We start from the raw sequence: 22,790 nt of genomic DNA, 5'->3' as shown, positions 1-22,790 counted from the left end.
TCTGGGTTCAGAAATAGCCCAGATGAAGTGACTTTTAATGTCAGTGTTTTTTTTTTTCAGAATGAAGGTTATTATATGCGCTAGATTGCCAGGAAATTGGCGACTTTATACAAAGGTGTCCACTACTGTCCTGAGAAAAGATGGCAAACTGGGTCTAACCAAGACAGAAAAAGAAGGGGGAAGGCCCAGATGCACAACCACATAAGAGGATAAGGACATCAGTGCGTGCAGTGTGAGAAACAATGCCTTACAGGTCCTCAGGTGGCTTCTTCCCTATAACACATGCCAAATATCTGTGTGTTCTGCAACAGAGAAAAGATGACTCCAGATTTCTGACAATAATACAATTGCTCAGTCAACTTCTGTCCAATGTCTTTGCTCTTTTGCCATTTTCACTTTATTTTTTTAAATAATTAGTTTCAAATAAGGTTTTTTCTTTGAAAATCTGCCTCTTAGGCCAGCATGTCAACATAGTAATCGACACTTTTGTATGAAATCTTGTTTCTGGGCTATCTGGTGCATGGAGCAACTTCATTGTGCAAAAAAAAAATAATTTTGTTTCACGAGAAAGCCGTTTCATTTGGGCCCAGTTTTGAATTTAGAGCTCCACTTGGGTTACAAGGTACTGGCATTCCTCAAGTGAGCAGAATAACAGGTTTTAGTAGTGCTTATGCAATTAAAGGTTCCTCTAGTAACTCATGAGAATTTTTAATTTTAAAAATAACCTAAGGAAGTTGATCATTAGATCACTGAAGGAATGGCTGCTTTGTAGTCAAATGTGAATAATAAATTAAAAATCAGCCATTTTGGGGTGGCACGGTGGCGCAGTGGATAGCGCTGCTGCCTCTCAGTTAGGAAACCTGAGTTCACTTCCTGGGTCCTCCGTGTGTCTGCATGGGTTTCCTCCCACAGCCCAAAGACATGCAGGTTAGGTGTATTGGCGATCCTAAAATTTGTCCCTAGTGTGTGCTTGGTGTGTGTGTGCGTGTGCGTGCCCTAGGGTGGGCTGGCACCCTGCCTGCAGTTTGTTTCCTGCCTTGCACCCTGTGTTGGCTGGGATTGGCTCCAGCAGACCCCCATGACCCTGTAGTTAAGATATAGCGGGTTGGATAATGGATGCATGGAAATCAGCCATTTTATCCAGTAATAGTAAAAACACTAGTAATGAATTGAGTGGTTCCTTGATAAAAACAATTTCTATCAAAAACACAATGTCTGGTAGTATACCTGTAATGATAATTTAACATTTCACTTTCCCTTAAAGAAGGCAGCCTCTCAATATCGGAAGCCTTACCACTGTCTTTCTGGAGATCTCCTTGCCCACAAGTATTTTTCCAGGTACTCCATTTTTACTTTTATATCCCAGCAGCATGTTGGCTTTGAATGAACATATGTCATTTTAGTGTCACAAAACAGCAGAAAAAGAAAAAAGGCAAAAACGCAACATTCCACATCAAGAAGACAAAACCAGGTAGCTGTTACTAATTTAATTTTATTGAGTACATATTGCTGTACATTTTGGCAGCAGGATTATGATAGCTGCATGCAGGATCCAAAGTCAAACGTGCACAATTGTTTTGTGTAAAATATTTTATGAGCATCCTGCTGTATCCAGTGTACTTTACTAACAGATGTCTCACAAAGTCTGTTAAAGTGCAAAACTGCAAGCCATAGTTTTTCTACCTACCAAATGTTGCTGATGATAATCTGAACGGATGCTTTCAATAACAAACACTTAATTAGGAAGACAATTGAAGCAAAGCTCAACGTTTTTAGCAGCTTGATGAACACTTCAGTCTATTCCTGTTACGTAGATGGTGCCTAATCGCTGCCTGCTACAAAACAGCCACTATAATTTAACAGATACTTGAGTGCACCCGTCCAGTCTGCTCATGTGTAAAGCAATTTGATGTGTGCATTTCTGTTAAAAAATACATCATGGAACACTAAAATATATGTCATCTTTCTTAGAGTGCATAGTCAGTAAAGACTCTCTTATGTTGTCCAAATAACCAAACAATGCTTTGTAAAACATACGACTACATGCTCTGTGACTCCCCAGGAGTAATTGATTATTTTAAAACTTTGGTAACAAATGGAAATTAAAAATAACCAGTATTGAAACATAACAAAAGAAAAAAGATGTCCTGGTATTAGTCAGACATAAAATAAGACTTCATATTTACATCATAAAGAGTTCACATCCTAATTATATTAAAAATACGTATATATCTCAAAATGTGGGAGGAAAAATGTAATTGAATAAGTAATGGAGGTTGGAATGCTTTTGGCACAGAATTGGTGCTTTTTGTCGAATACTTGATCCAACATTAATATTACTTCCACATGGACACAGACATTTCTTTATATACTGTATACAAATTAAAGAATTTCTAATAAGCATTATTGTGTACTCTATGAACTAGTGTTTATGGAGTTTATTTCATCTTTATTGCTGCTAATAATATAAACAGAGGCACAGAATTACAAACTAAAAAACATCTCATTGCTCAAATATAACACAATACAAAGCAACATTTTCATGTTAATAAATTTACAGCTGTTCTCCTGGAGCAAACTCGCTTGAACTGAATTTTGTAATTCACACTTGAAAACAAGAATTACTATCACAAAATAGATGGGATATACGAGAAGCGATCCACTTTCAGTCCTCGTGTATCCTAAAAGCTAAAGCTTCTCTCGACATGACCTTTTAATGCCTATGCCAAATCATAAAGCCACAACCTTAATGCCTCATTCCCTACAGTGTTTTTTTTTTTATCCTTATAATTCAGATTAACATTTTCTCTAGCCATTAAGTGAACACATTAAAATGTCATTCACTACCAATGCCTTCAAGTCGTGCATTCATTTGAAACTTGGTGTTTTAAACGATCATTTGTGATTTTTTTTTCCCTTGATATCTATATTGAAGTGGACCTGCTTCCTTGTGCATGTTAATGCGCTGACTGTATTTCTGTGTTTTGACATGGTTGTGGATCCTGGGAATGCTTGACAACAAAAATGTAAGCAAAACTTAATCCCCGATGGGCACATTTTTTTTTTTTTGTTTTGCACTAAAGTAATTCTTGATCCTTCAGTGATACAGTATTATCAACCTGACGTGACCATAGTGTAAATGTGACTACCTGCTGAACAAATCTTTGAGTCTAGTCATCAGCTTATTATATAATGAGGCCTGGGCTCACTGTAGATGACCAGCAAAGCTTTACATTAAAAAGTGGCATAAAATGGGGACATGGGCACAATTACTCTCCCTATTGCTGTTCACTGGCATGTTTGTGATAAGTGCCCAATACAGTTGGATGGGCTGCACTTTTCCAAGATCCCAAAATTTTATCAAGGTCTATAAAAGGATGGATGTACGTGAAGATTTTAATGTGTCAGGAATTGTGGTTTTACTGTCTCACTAAATAATCATTTACTGTGAATGGTAGAGGTTTAAGCTGAAAAGTGCCCAAAATTTGGAGTGATCAGCCCACTAGTGCAAGCGATGCCTCATTGATCTTTGCATCTCAACTGAAGCCATAACATACTGTTACTGGAGCTGCTTATATGATTAAGTATTTGACACATTGTCTCTTACCTTAGTGTTTTGTAGGCTGGAGTTGTAACATTTAGCTATTAAAAGGGCTGGTTTTCATTCCAATCAACTTCATAATTAAAGCCAATTATTCCTCTTGATGAAAGCATATTATTAGTGCTTGTATTTGTAAGATGTATCTTTTCTGAGAGTATCTTCAAAATGTTTTATGGACTTTCTGGGCTTTGGTTCTTCTTTGTGCTTCCTTTTTTTTTCCCTCTCTCATTTCCTTTCACAGAACTGCAAACAGGACACAGTTAACTTATTCACGGTTATTTTCACTGCAACTGCCATGTCATTGCTAATCGGCAAATAGTTAAAATGGGGGAATTTAAAACCTGCATCGATTTGTTTAACATTAAAAGAAGGTATTATCTCTGCCTTAAAGAGAAATAAAATCAAGCCAAAACGTATGCCTCATTAGCAACAATAACTGGCGTCTAATTGATTGGAACAAAAGAAAATTGCTGCAACTGCAGACCTCTGGAACCGAGTTTGGCACTCATGTCTACACTGTAATTGTGGTCACCCCACTGGCAGCCTATTGCTAAATTATCCCCTCTGCTTTTCTGTTCCCAGTGTGTTGATGCAGAGTTCGATCATTTACTCCACATGCTTTGACAGGTCAAAGACATAATTCACCGTTAATTTAAATTGCCAACACATTTCAATAATCAAATTCAGCCAGAGAGTTTTTCTTTCAACCTTAAGGCAGAAGAGCTACCTAACAAAGAGAGACATTTGGCTCGGACTGTCCTTCATGTTATTAAACATCCTCCCCGTTTCACAAGTGCTTACGCTGATTGGAGAACGTGTGTGTCATTCAAATTCAACCAGATTGCTAACTGGATATAAAAATAAAAGTCGCCCAGATTTTCCCCTCCCTCTGGCGTGTTTGTCCAATCGGTATTGCCAAGTTACCCAGACGCGAGGTTCGTTTGAACAGGGCAAGAAAAAAGCGGTAAACAATGGACCTTTAACACGCTGCCATTTAGATTAAAGTTGAAGAGGCGAAGATACGGAACTTGTCATTTAGTATGCCGTATCCAGGTAACCAGAAACATCGAACATGGCGAGAGTTCGGAATTAAACACAACTGCTGTTCTATAGTACTATGTTAATTTATTTTCTAGTTTGTTCCTTTCAGGGCCGCAAATCATCAAAGGCAGTCCAGGAAGATGTTGCACACTGATAAAGGACATGTAAGATAACATTTAAACTTTACACTTCACAGTAATGACTCCGTAAGCCTATAACCTTATTTATGCAAGGCAAGAATCTATCGAGGAATATTTTGGACAACATTAAAAGTACGCAAATAAATAAATGTATTATGAAACATGACAATAAATAAATAAAAACAGCGATATGTGAGCATAAATAAATAAGTAAACATGACATGGGGCATAAATAATACTGGTCTGCACCAAAATCTTCCCACGCAAAATAAAAATGCATGGATTTTGGTGCTTAATCCATTTCTGAAAGTGGAATTTGAATTTTTGTACCCAAAATGCTTCTGCGGGATGGGGGAGTCAGTGAAAAACGTAATTATGGATTAAGTATTTTAATATAATTGAAAGTATATTTAGAGCTGGCAAATGGCAGTCTTTCATGTTCTTAACATTAGTTAAGGAGGGAACAACCCAAAATCAAATATTTGCTGCACAATCGTTTTTTTCGTCTTTTCCAATTTCTTTAAAATTGCTAGGAATTTATATTAAGAAGGTTAAAAAAAGACACCTTTCTATTGCCCAGAACAGAGAACGCTGTTTAAAATGTCTTTTACATAAATATGCATGGTAAGGTTAATCCATTAAATTGTTAGCAAATGGTAAAAAAAAAAATTATACAGTCTTCCTTTATTGTGACAACAAAAGTTACTAGTTTTACACATTTTTAGAGGATGAAATATAATTTAAAAAGCAGTGAGTAAGTCTGTTAGAGGACTTTTGTTATTCCTTCTACTGTGTGTAAGGCTACATTTTGTAAGTAGTAATTATTTTTTATAACAATTATATGTGTAATTTATCATTTTGTTCAAGTAAATGACTCCTACTAAAAGATATTACATTTTTTCTTTAAAATATTGCCTTTGCATTTTAAAACTCTCTCTCAAAAACTGGATGCATTCAAGCAATTTTGTTAACAGATTTGGATTCAACACCCTCAAATCTATAATGAACACCTACAATTAAAAAGGAGCAAATTTTTTTTTTTTTTGCAGACCAGTGTTGTAAAATGTGTGATAAAGTATGTTTTTTTTTTTATTACTTATTTCTTTATGTATTTATTCATGTGTTTATTTCACTGATACCTCATGCAACATGAAATACCCCTTGAAATGAAAACCGTCAAAGTGTAAGTGAGTTCTACATTTTGATTGGTGGATTGGCATGGCAGTGGATGTACATTTTTGGATATCAAGTGCTACGTTTAAAGGCAGACAACAAACATCAGCAGCTGACTCACGAGAGAATGATGAATTCTGGACTGGTTAGCTACTTTGTGCAGTAATTCTGGCCACCATTTTGTTTTTTGCACCTTAGTCTGCCACAGCCTTCAGCATGTGCTTTACTTGCTTTGGAAATCCTGTGGCTCATAGGCGTATTTAAATTTGTGACTGTGAGCATCCCCTCTACTGACAATTCACCAATGAGAGGAAAAAAAAAAAAAATCTTGCTAGAGAACTTTAAACTTTGTGAAAATGGCAGTTTCCATTTCAAGCCATAATACATGTTGTGTAAGGTGTCACTTAAATAAGTAAATGAAGAAATATTTAAATAATTCCATAAAAACAAGTAAAAACACATATTTCATTACACATTTAGTAATTTATGCTCAAATATTACTGTGTTTTATTGGCCTATTTATTTTATCTAAAATATTCCTCTATAGGAACCAACCCAGACAGGGCAAACAGTGACTCGCACTAGAGGAAACAATCAACAATGCTTGATCACAAAACCAATGACTAGAAGACAGCCAGACACATGGAAAGAATGTGCAAACCACACACTGATAGTGACTAGCCCAGGAATCACGCCAAGTCTCCAGGACCTATGACGCAGCAAAGCTTATCACCTGCATATTATGCAACAGGTGAGGATAAATGAAATATTATCTGAAAAATATGATGCAGAGAGATGAAAGTATTCATGTTTGTTAGTTACCCACACACCCGATCCAAATTGGATTAGAAAAATATTTGCCTGGTTTGATTATTAGCTGTAGCAATAAGTTTACAATCTTTCTGGAAACTGGAGGAAAGAACTGAGAGATGCATCCTTAAATATGGTAGTTAGTTAAAGTCAGGAAAGGTGCAACTTACATTTTTTTAAAAAAAAAGGATATGCTATATTATGCTTACAGTTTAGGTCTCCCTTGTGTAAATACATTTTTTACATCCTGTAGGCAACAGAATATTTATTTTCCTACTTAATAGAATTTAAAATGTTTAATTAACTGTTCCTTTTTTCTAATGGGTGTTAGAAATGATAATTAAAAAGTGAAAATTTAAACCTGAAAACCAAGATAGAATTGTTACAATTTAATCAAGAAAGTGAACTGGTAAACGTTTTTTTTTTTTTTTCTGGTACCCATCTCTAAATAATTACATTGACTTTTTTTCCTTTACAATAACAAATAATTCAGTTGCATGATGTTGACCATCTTGTGTGGTAATATGACATACTGTATGCGTAGCCTTTTGGGTACAGTAGTTTAGATGTAAAACACTCAGACAGGAGAGTTTTTTTTTTTTTTTTAAACTGACTTTTAAAGCTGCTGATCATTGATGAACAAGCTTAGGCATTTCAATGCACCAAAGTAATAATTCGGTTATAAGATCTTGAGCCATCTTTTCAGTGGGAACCTGCCAAAAACTTACAGAGGAAATTACAGTTTAACCACTACATCAATATTAATTACATGGCTCATCCAACATTGTCCCAATATTTTTTTCACAAAAGACTTATCTTATTTTTCAGACATGTATGCTGTTATTCAACTGTCTGCCTTGAGTCAATTCATTCATTATTCCCATTCCATTAAGAAATTCCATCTGTTAGGCAGATTTTCTGTTTTCCATGCTGCTGGCTATGCTGTAAGTAATCAAAGCTCTGGTTTTGTGTTTTAACATTTTAAAATAGTCTCCTAAACTGTTTCATTTTTATTTAGCAATATCTGGTTTGCCAGTGTCCTTATTAAATAAATAGAAGCTGTTACAGCCACTTGAGGGACCACACTCATATTTTCCAAATTTCTAGTAGTGCAGTGTCAGCTTTTTAGTTTAACACCATGAGACCTAGAGAGTTTAAATATATTAAACCTCTACTGAATTATCTGCAAATATTAACCAACAGAATATTGTAAACTTGTCATTGGTGGCAGTTCCTATACAGGTTTGAATACTTTTGCTGTGATTTAGGTTACTAAAGTACATGAGTACTTACATTACATTGCTTTTGCTGTTTCATCGCTTGCGGCCCAGGTTTCTGCTTGTAAACCCTTCCATCGCTTGCCATTTTTCCATTACTGGATAACAGATAACAAAGCTATTGTTTGGTCACTAACTCTCTTGTGTCATTTATAAATATAGATGTGAATGTCTTAGAATAATGTACAGTTTTACCTATTGACTTTGAAGAATCATGCACTGAGATAAGGATCTTCTGTGAATCAGAGAAAACAAAGTCTCTGAAACTTAGCGGTGTCATTTGTAGAGTTAGCCAGCATTTTTATATTTTCATTGTTATGCACGACAGACCCTTATAACTTTGCAAAGACATCCAATGCAGCAGGCAAAGAGTTCACAATGCTTATCAAAAGCCAATGGAATTTGATAGAAATCAATATAACTTTATGACAAAAGCATTCCCAACACAACATGGCCCAGAAAACATTGGTTGGTTGTTGCAGGCTGTGAGGATGTGTACACCTTAGAAATGAAGATATCTAAAGGCAGGGGTTCTCAAACTCGGTCCTGGGGACCCCACTGTGGCTGCAGGTTTTTGTTCCAACCAGATTCCTAATCAGTGACAACACCTGATAGCACTGAGCTCATTTAATTAGCTGGTATTGTTGATCTTTTATTCTACATTCAGAAAAGCACAGCAGCCTGATTTTTACATTTATAAGAAACTTAAGAAATGTTTCTGTTTTTGCTATGGATTTAAATGCTTAACTCTCTTTTTATGATATTTCGCCCTTTTTCTGTGCAGTTTGCTCCCTTCATTGAATCCTAATAATGACAATTAAAAACAAGCACAGCAGAAACCCAAGCAAACAACACTCAATCGTGAAAGACTGCAACTACTTTAGTGTCAGCCCCACAAAGTAGTAAATAACAGATTAATTAAACAATTAGAACACCTAGAAAAGTAGAGTGACAATCAAGATGAAAATACTGCTAGAAAGAAAAAAAATACATATAACTGCTTAGTACATTTTAATACTTTTTACCAAACTTAGTTTTCTAATTTCTATATTGTTCCCAAAACAGGGAATCTGGGAAACAACAGTTCACTTAAATAGCCCAGGAGTCTAATTAAAAACAGAGGCTGGTTGAAACAAACACCTGCAGCCACAGGGGTCCCCCAGGACCGAGTTTGAGAACCCTGATCTAAGGTATAGGCAATAATATGGAATACATGTTTAAGTCTGGGCCACTGTAAAATACAAAACATTTTCTCTGTTCAGAATTGGTAATTGAATCCATTTCAGTTTAAAGTGATTTAAAAAGAGCAGAATACCGATTGTCTTAAAAATCCTCAGTGGTAATGATTTCAAGTCTATAATACTTTTCCCCCAACTCTGAGTTCATGTCCTTTTATATACATGGTTTTTGGCCACAGTTACATATTTAGGGCCAAGTGCTGAACCAATTTAAGTGAGCTCAGGGAGCGAATTACTTAAAGCTAAATGTGTCACTGCCTTCCTCTGGTTCACATACAGTACATTATGTTTTAATTTCAAGTAGGACCAACTGCCAATTTAAAAAAAAAAAAAAGTTCAGACACACTAGATATTTCTCTTTGGTTAAAATGATCACACACACATGCACATATGTGCCTCAGCATCTCAAAAATTAACAACTAGTAAATGACCAACATATTGACTGTTGGTTAATAATAACCAATGGAATCTGCAGAAAACTGACTCACACTAATGGATGTATATCTCAAAGTAGTCCTTATGAGGTTTGGTTGCACTATAGTGCTAATAGGCAAAATATGTTTGAAATGAAATTAATGTAAGTTAAAAGTCACTGATCCACAAGTCTAAAAATGCATAAATAACTGCTGATGATGCATATACATGATCAAATAGTATGTTCAAAACTCAAACTGAAACTATAAAATCTACGGCAAATGTGATCAACAAAATATACATTACATAATTATATATGCAAAAATGGTTCAAAGTAGTTTAAATGGCATATGAATGTGTGGAAAAGAGGTTGTTTACTTCATTGCAGTTTGCTTCTGTCTGTGTCACAATCACACACTATCATCAATTACATTTGGTTGCGTAGACCGTGGAACAGTTCAGGCAACTCAGAGGTGAAGTAATCTAAAGTCACAAATTAATTAAGGCCCATATTTAAAAGTAATTTTTAATTTAAGGAGGATTCGTAGTAGCACAATGAGGGAGAACATTTAGAAATGAAACATGTAGTTTATCAACTAAACCCTGAAAATTTTGTGGCAGCTCAAGTTAGAAACTTGCATGCATGATGCTATGAATTCATATTCTGTGGTGATAGGGCGGTATAGTCCAATATGTCCTTAATATTTGGTTATATTACAAAGTTCCAATTACTAAAATTGACATGAATAAACATGAATATGGATGTAAGGGTAAAATAAAGGGTCTTGCATGGCAAAATGGAAAGAAGTCAGAAATAACAGCTTGAAACAAAGCATGTATACTGCTAACAGGTGATTAAAGAATATTATTGTCAGTCAAGACAGAATTTGAAATTAATACTCAAGGTGCAAAGCATTTCTTTTGACATTAATTCAACAAAATAAAACTGTAGTTGGCACAATCCCCTCAGTCAAACATAAAGAATAAATAACCTGCATGTAATGTGACAAGGCAGATTCCTGTAAGGTTATCATGCCTAGAAAGAAAATACAAGCTTCATACTACTGGCAATCTAAAAGGGGATTTTGAAACTATATAATAAAAAAAAAAGGTTTTAGGAAGACAGTGACACCAAACAGAAATCCAAAGCCACACGATGATGTACTTAAAAACCAAACAAAAGTGAAAAACCTTGATAAATACAACCAAAGGTCTGACTTGATTCGTGCTAAGAATCAGAGGTAAGACTTGGAACATTGTTGTCATTCAGCAATTTCTAACCACAGTGATGCTACCTTACTAAATTCTAATATACATTAACATATATATAAAAGGCATTTTTTCTAATCTGTTGGTGCTACAGCATTCTGCAGTTTATCACAGATGTTTTTATAGGCAAAAGAGGAAGCTACTTGGTACTATGTGGGCATACCTATTACATTCACTTGGTGTGCATGTGTGTGTATAAAGTGTAATATATATATATTTACACTAAATTAAATATTTAAGCTGCTTCAAACAAAACTAAATGACGATTCAACTGTACTAGTAGCTTGCATTCACACTTTTCATCCACCCATCCATTATCCAACCTGCTATATTCTAACTACAGGGTCACGGGGGTCTGCTGGAGCCAACCCCAGCCAATACCGGGTACAAGGCAGGAAACAAAACCCAGGCAGGGTGCCAGCCCACAGCAGGGCACACACAAACACCCACTAGGGACAATGTAGAATCGCCAATGCACCTAACCTGCATGTCTTTGGACTGTGGGAGGAAACGAAGTACCCGGAGGAAGCCCACGCAGACACGGGAAGAACATGCAAACTCCACGAAGGGAGGACCCGGGAAGCGAACCAAGGTCTCCTAACTGCGAAGCAGCAGCGCTACCCACTGCACCACCGTGCCGCCCTTAAACCTTTCAATTGTCTGGAAATATAAAAAAAAATAGCATTTTATTTTACACGATTCAGATCCCAATATGCCTTTAAACTCTTTAGGGCTCAGAATTTACATTCATCCTTTGCATTTCAGGATAGGGTGATCCTACGTATATTACATGTTTCATAGGCCATATTCACATGGATAGTCACTTATATTTGGCTACTTGACCAGTCAACCTGGCACACACATCTTTGATATATGGGAGAAAACTGGAATTCCCTAAACCCAAGTATTAACATTGGAAAGTGGAAAATTCATGTAGATCATGACCGATGATTGCATTTTAATCTAGAATTTTGAAGTTGTAAGGCAGCAGTGGTATCCACTTTGCCACTGTACTGCCATAGTTTAAAAATTCAATGTGTAACACTCTTTTAACAATTAAATTACTTAATTATTTCTTCCATATAGAATACTTCTTTTAGCCCTGATAGTGGGATTTGTTCTGGCTCTCCTTTACTTTGCAATAAGTGGGTTTGTTAAGTTAATTAAATAAAATGTGTGTTTTGTATCAGTACAGTGAGATGCGCTGACAATTTAGCTAGAGCTGCCTTTTAAGACCATTACCTCAAGCGTGTAGGCCATTGTTTTGAAACAGCTATTTGGGGTAATGGACAGTTACCTCTTTATTTTTATAGAGCAGGGTTTTAGAGTCTCCAACAAGAGGCAGCTACCATGACACTCAAGATTCAATGCATGAATCTATGACACAGACATACATTTTCTAAATAATGAACTAGAAAGGAATCTAAACCAGTCAACTGGAAATCCTGCTACCGTCTTATTTTGCTGTAGACACAGATGATCATGTGCAGAGACTGCGGCATCCTAAATTTAATTCCCTTTTTAACCAGATAAAAAGGCAAAATAATAAATTATGATAATATTCCTTTTTTATAATCACTGTCATGCTCATTCAGTGTCCATTTTTATGCTAGAATATACAAACTACATATAAATGTACTGTAAAGGAGTCTAATGTAAAATCACATGGCTTTATTATGCTTCAGAGTGTGTTAACACATATAAATTTCTGTTTTTTACTTTTTAACTTCTCTGCTTCTGACAGATATTGGTGAAGTGTGTATGAAATTTAAATGAGAACATGTGGGTTTGAATCCCACCACTAATACTGCGTGAACCTGAGCAAGTCACTTCATCCGCCTGTGCTCTCCAGTTGGAAAAAAAGAAATGTAACCAATTGTATCTCAAATGTTGTAAGTCGCTTTGGATAAAAAAAAAAAAGCCTTAGGCAAATAAATATAAATGTAAAGGTATATATTTTAACCATGCTTGCTTTGTAACTGCCTTGTGATGCTACCTCGCATGAAAGGTGCTATTTAAAATAAAGCCGCTTCGGTCATGAATAGATTGTGCTGTTGTTTGTTGATAAAAACATGATGAAAATAGTTTGCTTTTCAGTGAGTACATTTAGAATGTTGTCTTTAATATAAATAATATAAAACAAACTCTCTCTACTTTATAAATATCCAATGCCTTTACAAAAAGAAAAGAAAATAGACTAGCCTACTAAAATGAAGACGTGGCTCGTTCTCTTATGGTTTGCTAAAGAATACCATAAAGGCACCTACAAAACATCAGAATCATTTTTTTTCCTGTGTATTTATTGGTTTATACTGCAGATGTTACAAAAAAGAGAAAAATTAAACATATAAAAAAAAATCTTTTTTAAAGTAATTCGCTCCCTGTTTTGTTCAACCCCAAAACCCAAACTTTTCCATTAGATGTGCACTTGACAAGTCAACTTTGCATGGAAATACAAAAAGCATGAAAGTCTGCTGGTTTCAATATTGCTGCTACATACGGAGGCTGCCAAAGTTTCTACTGTAAGAGCGTTGTCCTGAGCATAAATGAGTATGCAGAAGTTTCCTGTGTCAAGTCCCACACATATGTGCAAACACGAAGTATATACATCAGTTTGTAAAATTATAACCTTTAAAAATGATTCTTAAAATAGACCATAAAATAAAAAAAATATTACAGGAATCGCAAGAAATACACTCTGCAAATAAAAATCACAATGGGCAGGATTTCTCAAGTGCAGGAACTGTTGTGTTTCAGAAAAAAATTAAAAAATAATGTGGGGTGAGGGGGGTGGCCTGGTATGATCCTGAAGAGCACAATATATGTAAAGTGTTTGTTCCTCAGTTTCTCCTTAAGAGCGTGATAGCGTCAAACCTGAAAGACAAAACAAAACGTATTTACTGTATTTAGTGTTCACTATCAAAAAGTAAGTCAGAACATTGCAGCATCAAAAGCTTTAATGACAGAAACTCAAAGTATAGACAGCAACATGTCACCTTTACCCATTTAACTGAACAAGTGCTTTTGACAAAGTGCTGTATTCCAATTGGAGAATACAGGGCAAAAACTGAATAAGGTAAAGATGAAATTTTCCACAAATTTAGGAGGTATTTTTTTCACATAGAGATGTGCATATAGATACACAAAATAACGTACCAGTCTGTACATTTCAAAGTTATAGCTTCAAATCACAGCTCCAGAATAATTTGGAAATGCTACAGGGATGCTAGAAAATTTGTAAACCGTTTGAAATTTTCTCTATTTCTGCATAAATATACTTTTTCAAACACACATATGTAATATTGGATCATTTTCCCTAATAAATCAACAAACAAGTATAATGCTTTAGTGTCATTCATTTAAGTGGGTTTATCTTTATCCAGTTTTTTGTACACAAACATCTGATCTCATTTTGTGTCACATTTATGCAGAAATAGAGAAAATTCAGAAAGTTTTACAAACATTCTAACACCACTGTAGTTCAGCTGGAATTAGTCAACAACTCTATGTTCAAAATGTTTCTTATGGTCTTATTTAAAATGTAGTTTTCTTTTAAGTATGGAGGACACCATAGTTCTTCCATTTATTTTTACCTGTTACCTTTAACTTATGACATACCCCAGGACACTTTAAATCCTGTATTATTATTTAGTATCCTTGGATATTTTGTACAAAGTAAAGAAGAATACAATTTTTGGGAAGAATATAATGCAAATTTACATTTATCAATCTGTAGATGTATTTTACAGACCATAAACCAATAAATCCAATGTATGTATGTCATGTAAAAGTTATGTATGAATAATGAGGATAAAAAAAAGAACATTTTGCAGCAAAAAGGTTAAGTGGCAAGTACCTTTCATAGCAAAATAACTGCCTGATAAGCATGCAAAAATGAATGCAGTCACATGAAAAAACATTCAGTAGATTCTTCAGATTTGTACTTATAAATAAATAATCAGAAATTTTCATGGTCACTGAAATCCTAAATGTTTTCTTAGGTACAAGGCCGAAGTCCACATGCTGTAGGCAACATAATGAATTTGTGGCAGTTACTGACTTTACAATTTTTTGATTTAGAGAGCATAAATCCTTTGGTGGATTGGTTGCCCTGGCAGTACATTGTGGTTTAATAAATAACTGTACAGTAATTGCAATGTAGAAAAAAATGAAAAAGAAATATGACCACTTTTAATGGTGAACAAAAATGTTTAGTCACACTAAAGTAAATCATTTTTGAAATGAAAAAGGACATTTGCTGTAAAAATTCAAATTTCGCTCTAACAACAAATGTTGGGATTTGACATGCTTGTTTGATTTTATGTTGCATTTTATAAGGAGTATATCATCATTATGGGCTACTTAATTTAATATGTACACATTCTAAATTACTAATCGTATTTAGCAATTAAAAAATAAATATTGCTCAAAACTACACTAGCAAAATCTCAGTGCATGATATATTATTACACTGTATAAATACCACATGAAATAATAAATACCAAAACTATTTAGGATACTTTCATGTATAGAATCTCATTCATAAGAACTATCCATCTATCCATCCATCCATTTTCCAACCTGCTGAATCCAAACACAGGGTCACGGGGGTCTGCTGGAGCCAATCCCAGCCAACACAGGGCACAAGGCAGGAACCAATCCGGGGCAGGGTGCCAACCCACCACAGGACACACACAAACACACCCACACACCAAACACACACTAGGGCTAATTTAGAATTGCCAATCCACCTAACCTGCATGTCTTTGGACTGTGGGAGGAAACCCACGCAGACACGGGGAGAACATGCCAACTCCACACAGGGAGAACCCAGGAAGCGGACCCGGGTCTCCTAACTGCGAGGCCACCGTGCTGCCCTTCATAAGAACCATAAGATTTTAAATGAGGTTTTTTCAGCAAGTCACTCGGTTAATGTTTATAATGTTTGGTGTTATGAGATTTATGTTTGTACCTGTACAAATGGAAAACATTAGCTGGTTGGTAAAACTTACTGAAAAGTAACATGTAATGGACAAGTCAAATGAATTAACATTATAGCTGTCACAAGATGCTGACGCTTTAATTGAAGGTTCTTCCAGAATTAGCCACACAATGGAAGTGCCATAATGTCGTCATAATTGGTGGCTGCATTCTAGTGGCTCTCATACCATACAAACACCTACCAAATGTGCTTTCAATGCATTCCTCACGTTTTCGTTGTATAAATGATGAATCATTTGGCTTCAGAACCCAAAAGTCTGGAAAGAGTAGTGATATTTTCTCACTTTAGTGTAAATTTTAGCAAAAAGATGCAACCATTGTAATCTCACACTTAAATTCAAGCCCGAAATTCATTGACAGAATGATTGCATTAATTATTATTATTATAACGTTTGATTATTATGGAAATCTGTAAAGAAACCTTACCATGTGAGTACCACAGACTGATGGTCAAAGTAAGACAGAGAAAATGAGCAGTTAAATGAAATCTTTCATCATTTTGGACAAACCTGCAGTAGATCCTAGGGCACGGGTGTCGAACTCAAGTCCTGGAGGGCTGCAGTAGATGCAGGTTTTCATTCTAACCATCTTCTTCATTAGTGACCCGTTTCAGCTGCTAATGAACTTCTTTTTGCCTTAATTTTAATTAACTTGACTCCGGCCTCTTAGTTGTTTCTTTTTGCTTAATTAGCAGCCAAATAAAAATGAGAACAAAACAAGCCACCACGTGACCAGCTCACCTGTGCCCATCTCACAATATCTGAAAATAAAGAAAGGTGAAGGTCTCATTCAGGTTGATCTTTCAGGTCACCAAAACTTCAACAGTTTTGGAAATGCCTGCTATGGCAGAATGAAACCAGCAACAAGCTGTGGAATTAAATAACGAGTTTAATTAACACCGAAAATTGGCTTCTCATTAAGAGATTGGTTGGAGTGAAAATTGGTTGGAGTTTGAAATCCCAGTTTAGCTGCTCAAATGTTGGCTCGTTTCATATCTCATTTCTGTTTGGCTGTCATTTAATGAAGAAAGGAATCAATTCAGAGGACTGAATCCTTAAAAACAGGGTTATTAAAATGAAGGGAAAAGAAGTTAATTAGCAATAAAAAACTGGTCACTGATTAGGAAAAGGGTTAGAATGAAAATCTGCAGCCAATGCGGCCCACCAGGCCTGGAGTTCGACACCCTTGCCCTAGGGTATCATTTGACAGTGTCTAAATTTGTTAAAGCTTGTTAGGCTGCTGTTGAATAATAGACCAGAATAAATATTGGAAAGAGAAATGAAAAGTGAATACAACTAACCCATGAAGACATTTACCATCAAGCACTAAATGCCGATTTCAAAGGCATGCATGAATAGTTGATTAGCAACTCTAAACTCACACATTTTGAATGAGTTTGCATTGGTTTGTGCCTTCTGCCCAATGTTACCATGTCGTGAACTTGACAAAGTGTGTTTGATGATGGATGGGTACAAGCTGCTCTAGTACTACATTGTGAGATTTATGAAGATGATAATTATGTAAAGAGACCTGTGAAGCATTAAAGTCCTAGGTTACATAACAGGAGTAAGATATGGACATGAAAACAAAAGGTGCCAACTGTGTAAAAGATCCAGTAGAAATACTTACCCAAAAATGTGGGTTCCCCTAGATACTCTGATAATTTGAAAGCATGTCCTACTCATTTCCTTTCATAAACTTAAATATTGAAGTTAAATGAACCCTTTCAACTATATACTTAATAATAATGTGATTTCTGTTGGCATTTTACAATAATTTGTCCAATATAAGAATAAAAGCAATCAAATTTAATATTATTGAAGTAAGCTTTAATGTGCTAGTAATTCTATCCATTGGCTTTATAAATTAACTGTAAGCTGATAAGGGACAGCAGGTGGTTGGCCCTTACTGCAGCTCTATTTTTTTTTGGAATTTAAATTAAGGAGAAATATATAATTCCACTAACTTTTTAAATAGTCCGTCTCTGTCATATTAATGATTTCAAAATAAGGACTGGCTGAAGTAAATGTGTTACATATTTGTTCAAGTAATTCCATTCTAACTCTTGTGAATTTATAAAAATGAAGAAAGTCTGACATTCTGCACTCATTTGTGAAACTTTACTTGACCCTCTAGAAAGAATTAAGACTGAAAATGAAACTGGAAAACGTCATGACAGAGTACCTCTGTACATTTGGCAAAAGATTTCTTGTTCAGTTGTCCACCTTCCAGGGTCGTGATGCTGTCCTACCCTCGGAGCGTGATGTTCGAGGAAGCACAGATGTGCTCTCTGGATTTTGCCACAAATCATTTTTTGAAGAGCCTCTTTTTCCTGTAACCTCGGGTTTGGCCAGTCTGTCAGACAATAAATCAGCCGGTGAAAGTCGCCTTCTGGAGGAGAGATGATAGTCTGCACCATCTTCAAATGACTGAAAAGAAACAGACATATAAACAAGACACAAGTGAAAAATACATTAAATATTGACAGGTATTATGCAGCTTTTATTGTATATTGTTCCTTACACAATAAGCACCATTGCAAAGCATGCTACATAAACAGAACAGAACTATTTGAATTAAGTCAAACCATATGTATTTTTGATTTTATACTACAGATGGTATGTTAAGTGACTCTTATAATAGAGCATGCTTCTGAACTTGATCTGAAAGATTTTTGAGTAATCCATCCATAGAAAGAAATATATAATATTAATATTGATATTCCTGGCTTTCCTCCCATATACCTAAAGACGTCTGTTGGATGGACTGGTGACTGTACATAGGCCCCTTGTTAGTGTAGATGTGTGAGAGTGGGCTCTCTGATATACTGCCACCCTGTGCCTAGTTGTTTTCTGCTCCTAAATACACCAACTCCACGCAAGCCAAAATTGGAATAAGTGGGCTTAAGAATGTTAAGATATATGTTAGATCATATAGAAATGTGGCCTCTCATCTCCAGGAGGATTAACATTCAGTCTTTGTGTAGTTTTAGCTGTTCTGCCTTTGTTCTCACATGTTTTCCTCTCACAGCAAAATATGTGCATTTGCAGTGGCCTGCTATGAGTAAGTGTGCAAGTAAGTGTGTGGATATTTACTGAAATAGACTGATATCCCATTCAGCAATTTTGTGTGCTGCCAGGATAAACTTTAGTCTGGCACAATGCAATAATGGCATTAGTGTTTTTTAAAATGAATGGATGAATGCTTGATAATTGCTTTCCTTTTCTCTGAAGGAATTCTGTATAAAATTAGAAGTTAATTTGCTTCTCAGTTAGGTTTGGCTCAGAACTTAAAAGCAGGTTCTGTTATTGGAATAACACAAAGATATATATGGGATGTCTAATGTACTGGTGAATGGCTCAATTTATTTTCTTAATTGGCATATTCCAGGGAATACAGCATATATCCCTATAGGAAGAATCAATATTGGATGCCTGAATGGCCACAGTGGGCCAGTTAGCCTAACATGCATGCTGGGATGTAGAAGAAAATTCATGTGGATAAAAGAAAAATTTACAGACTCTATGAACAGCAGAGCTCCAGTGCCACTGTACTCAATGTCACACTACACAGTATAATTTGATAGATACTCTACATGCAGAATTTTTTTAATATTAATTTAATTAAAAGAAATAGGGTATCTTTAAATTTACAGGTGCCGGTCATAAAATTAGAATATCATGACAAAGTTGATTTATTTCAGTAATTCCATTCAAAAAGTGAAACTTGTATATTAGATTCATTCATTACACACAGACTGATGTATTTCAAATGTTTATTTCTTTTAATTTTGATGATTATAACTGACAACTAATGAAAGGCCCAAATTCAGTATCTCGGGAAATTAGAATATAAATTAAGACCAATGCAAAAAAGGATTTTTAGAAACCTTCATAGGAAGGGCTACACACACACACACACACACACACACATACACACATATATATATATATATATATATATATATATATATATATATATATATATATATATATATATATATACACACAAATATATATATACACACAAATATTCCCGTGTAGGTGGAAGGCTGAAATTTGGCAGGCTCATTCTTTACAGGTTACCTACAAAAGTTAAGCAGGTTTCATTTCGAAATTCTACGCGTAACGGTCATAATTGAATCTAACTTACGTACATATATACGTCCATAGCCTGCAGCTCGGTCGCCGTGTGAGGCGGCGTTGCATCCCCCATCACCACGCCTCCCACATAGTTGGCTGCCTGCCTATATTGCATCCCTCCATCCCCACGCCTCCCACGTAATTGACTGCCTGCCCATATAAGGCCATCCGTCGCTCCGGTCTCTTCATTCCCTTCTTTGCTTCGCCACTGTATTCACGTCTCCCTGCTGATAACTGCAGCCTTTTTATTTAATCCACGGCTTCTCCGCTGTGTTATTGTTCGTTTATTACAATGCAAATTTATCGATGAAGCCAGTTGTATGCTTAGTTAATAGACATGCTGTCGCTAAATACTCGCAGGCAAATCCACAACTTAATAGAGACGCTGCCGCTAAATACTTGCAGGCAAATCCACAAGTTCATAGAGACGCTGTCACTAAATATTCGCAGGCAATTCCACAAGTTCATAGACGCGCTGCCGCTAAATATTCGCAGGCAAATCCACAAGTTAATACCGAGAATGCCTGTTAAACATCTTAGATTCACGAGTAGCGATTTGGGTAGTGAGATTTCTATCGAGGTGATCACCATCGATCAAAGAACTGTCACTTACCGAGTGGTTTCCATGCCCAGAGATGCCGCCTGCCATATACATTATCTGTGTTACATATTGCACGGCCATATCAGGCTCACTCTTTATATCCGGATGAACATTGTGTCTTATGTATTGAATGACTGAAACAGGTTCAAGGTGTGGACTGATGACGGTACAAGAGATAATTATACTACACAGGAGCACTATAAGAGTGAAATGCTTAAGCCCTTCACCTATGCTTCTGCATGCGAGTTCATGGCTGCCGCTGAATTGTTTGGTTGTCGCTTTCAAGTCTACCGAAATGGCCAAATATTTTACACCTTTGGAGAACTGCCAATGGCTCTTAAAGATCTTAGATTCACAGATGATGATTTGAGTAGTGGACACTTTGATGTTTATGAATGTTTCAACTCTCAAAAGCTGGATGCGAAGTTATCGATGAAGCCAGTTGTATGCTTACAACGCTTGACATTTGCCGAATGTCACTTCAACACAAGTCCTGCAAGAACTAACGTAATTGAAACAAACCATGAAACTCGAACCGATTATGACAGCAGCAATCCAAGCTGTGAGAAGACAGTAAAAATGAGGCGTGTCAGATGTTGTGGTACATTTTCTGATGCAGCTAGATGAAAACAACTTTGTGATTCTGCCGCCAAATACTCGCAGAAAAATCCACAAGTTAATAGACACGCTTTTGCTAAATACTTACAGGCAAATCCATAACTTCATAGAGATGCTGTCGCTAAATACTGGCAGAAAAATCCACAGGTTAATAGACATGCTGTCGCTAAATACTCGCAGAAAAATCCACAAGTTAATAGACATGCTGTTGCTGAATACTCGCAGGCAATTCCACAACTTAATACCGGGAATGCCTGTTAAACATCTTAGATTCACGAGTAGCGATTTGGGTAGTGAACACTTCGATGAATGAAACCTCTTATCTTTACAATGGTTGACAAACACGGAATGTAACTTGAACACAACACATCCTCCAAATATGAACCTAATTGAAAGAAATAATGATAATCAAATCCTTGATGACAGCAACACTCATAACACTCACAAAACAATTACATTGACAATCATGTTACGTTATTTTTAAAATGTTTCCTTTTCTTTTTTATAACTTATATAACACACTACTTCTCCGCTGTGAAGTGCAGGTATTTTGCTAGTACATTAATAAATAAAAAGTATCTAAATATTCACTTCACCTTCAGAACCAGATATATCGTAATGCCCAATTAAATTTAATTCAGTTTATTACCATATAGTGAGTACAGACTTATTGTGTTTTTACAGATTTACAAACGTAAAATGTGAACAGTAATGGAGCCATAACACATTTCCATACATAAATGTGATAAGAGAGAAATGGGGGTAAACTCTGCCTTAAACAATGAGTTTGCATAACAATGGGCGGATTAACAAAGCAATTAACACAAAATACTTGATTTGCAATAGTTCTAAATATAACCCATCCACCCCATAATTTTTTACCCTATTTATGAAGCACAGGTTACACAGGTACATGTGGAGCACAGGAAGGTGAAGTGAGCTGGCAGTGGGATCTGAAGCTGTGAGTGGAACATTTGTAGGTTTGAATTATTTGCCACTAGATGACGTTGCCTACAGCATGATAATAATTTCTGATTGATTGCTTTGGAGACCTAGAGTGGTTTTTGGAATCCACACTGTTAATATCAGTTTACATTGGTATAAATACAGTATGTTAGTTCTTGTGATGAACGTCCCTTGGTGTTCTGTTAATACTGAATATACAGTACTTATCAAGGAAAATACAAAGATTAAGGCACCACCATCACTATCATAGAATGTAAAAACTTAAGACATTTGACAAATGAGAGGAGACCATTCAGTCAATCAGGCTTGTTTGTTTAGCCAAGATCTAATCTTTTCCAGTTTCTCATCCAGATATTTCTTAAAGGTGTTCAGATTTTCTGTTTCAGCTGTAAGTCTTTGTATTTTTTTCCAGATTCCCACATCTCATTGTGAGTAAAGAAGTGTTTCCTGACTTCGATCCTAAGTATACTTCCTGTTAATTTACACTGATGTCCTTGAG

The 22,790-nt window shown here is 35.8% G+C and overlaps 1 protein-coding gene across 2 annotated transcripts in view; it reads right to left on the bottom strand.

The window, feature by feature from the left end:
• Positions 1–13,242: 13,242 nt before the first annotated feature.
• luzp1 (leucine zipper protein 1) overlaps positions 13,243–22,790 on the bottom strand; it is a 145,615-nt gene continuing 136,067 nt past the window's right edge. For both annotated transcript variants that reach the window (XM_039739192.1, XM_039739193.1), the window contains 2 exons: positions 18,149–18,393; positions 13,243–13,837 (listed from right to left, as the gene is read on the bottom strand). In XM_039739192.1, coding sequence (XP_039595126.1) covers positions 18,178–18,393 — 216 coding nt within the window. In that variant the 3' untranslated portion in view covers positions 13,243–13,837; positions 18,149–18,177. The remainder of the gene's footprint in view (positions 13,838–18,148; positions 18,394–22,790) is intronic.

This window comes from Polypterus senegalus, chromosome 17 (genome assembly GCF_016835505.1).
Source record: "Polypterus senegalus isolate Bchr_013 chromosome 17, ASM1683550v1, whole genome shotgun sequence".
NCBI classification, from domain to species: Eukaryota; Metazoa; Chordata; class Cladistia; order Polypteriformes; family Polypteridae; genus Polypterus; species Polypterus senegalus.
Note: the sequence above shows the minus strand (reverse complement) of the source record. Positions and strands in the feature narration are given on the sequence as shown.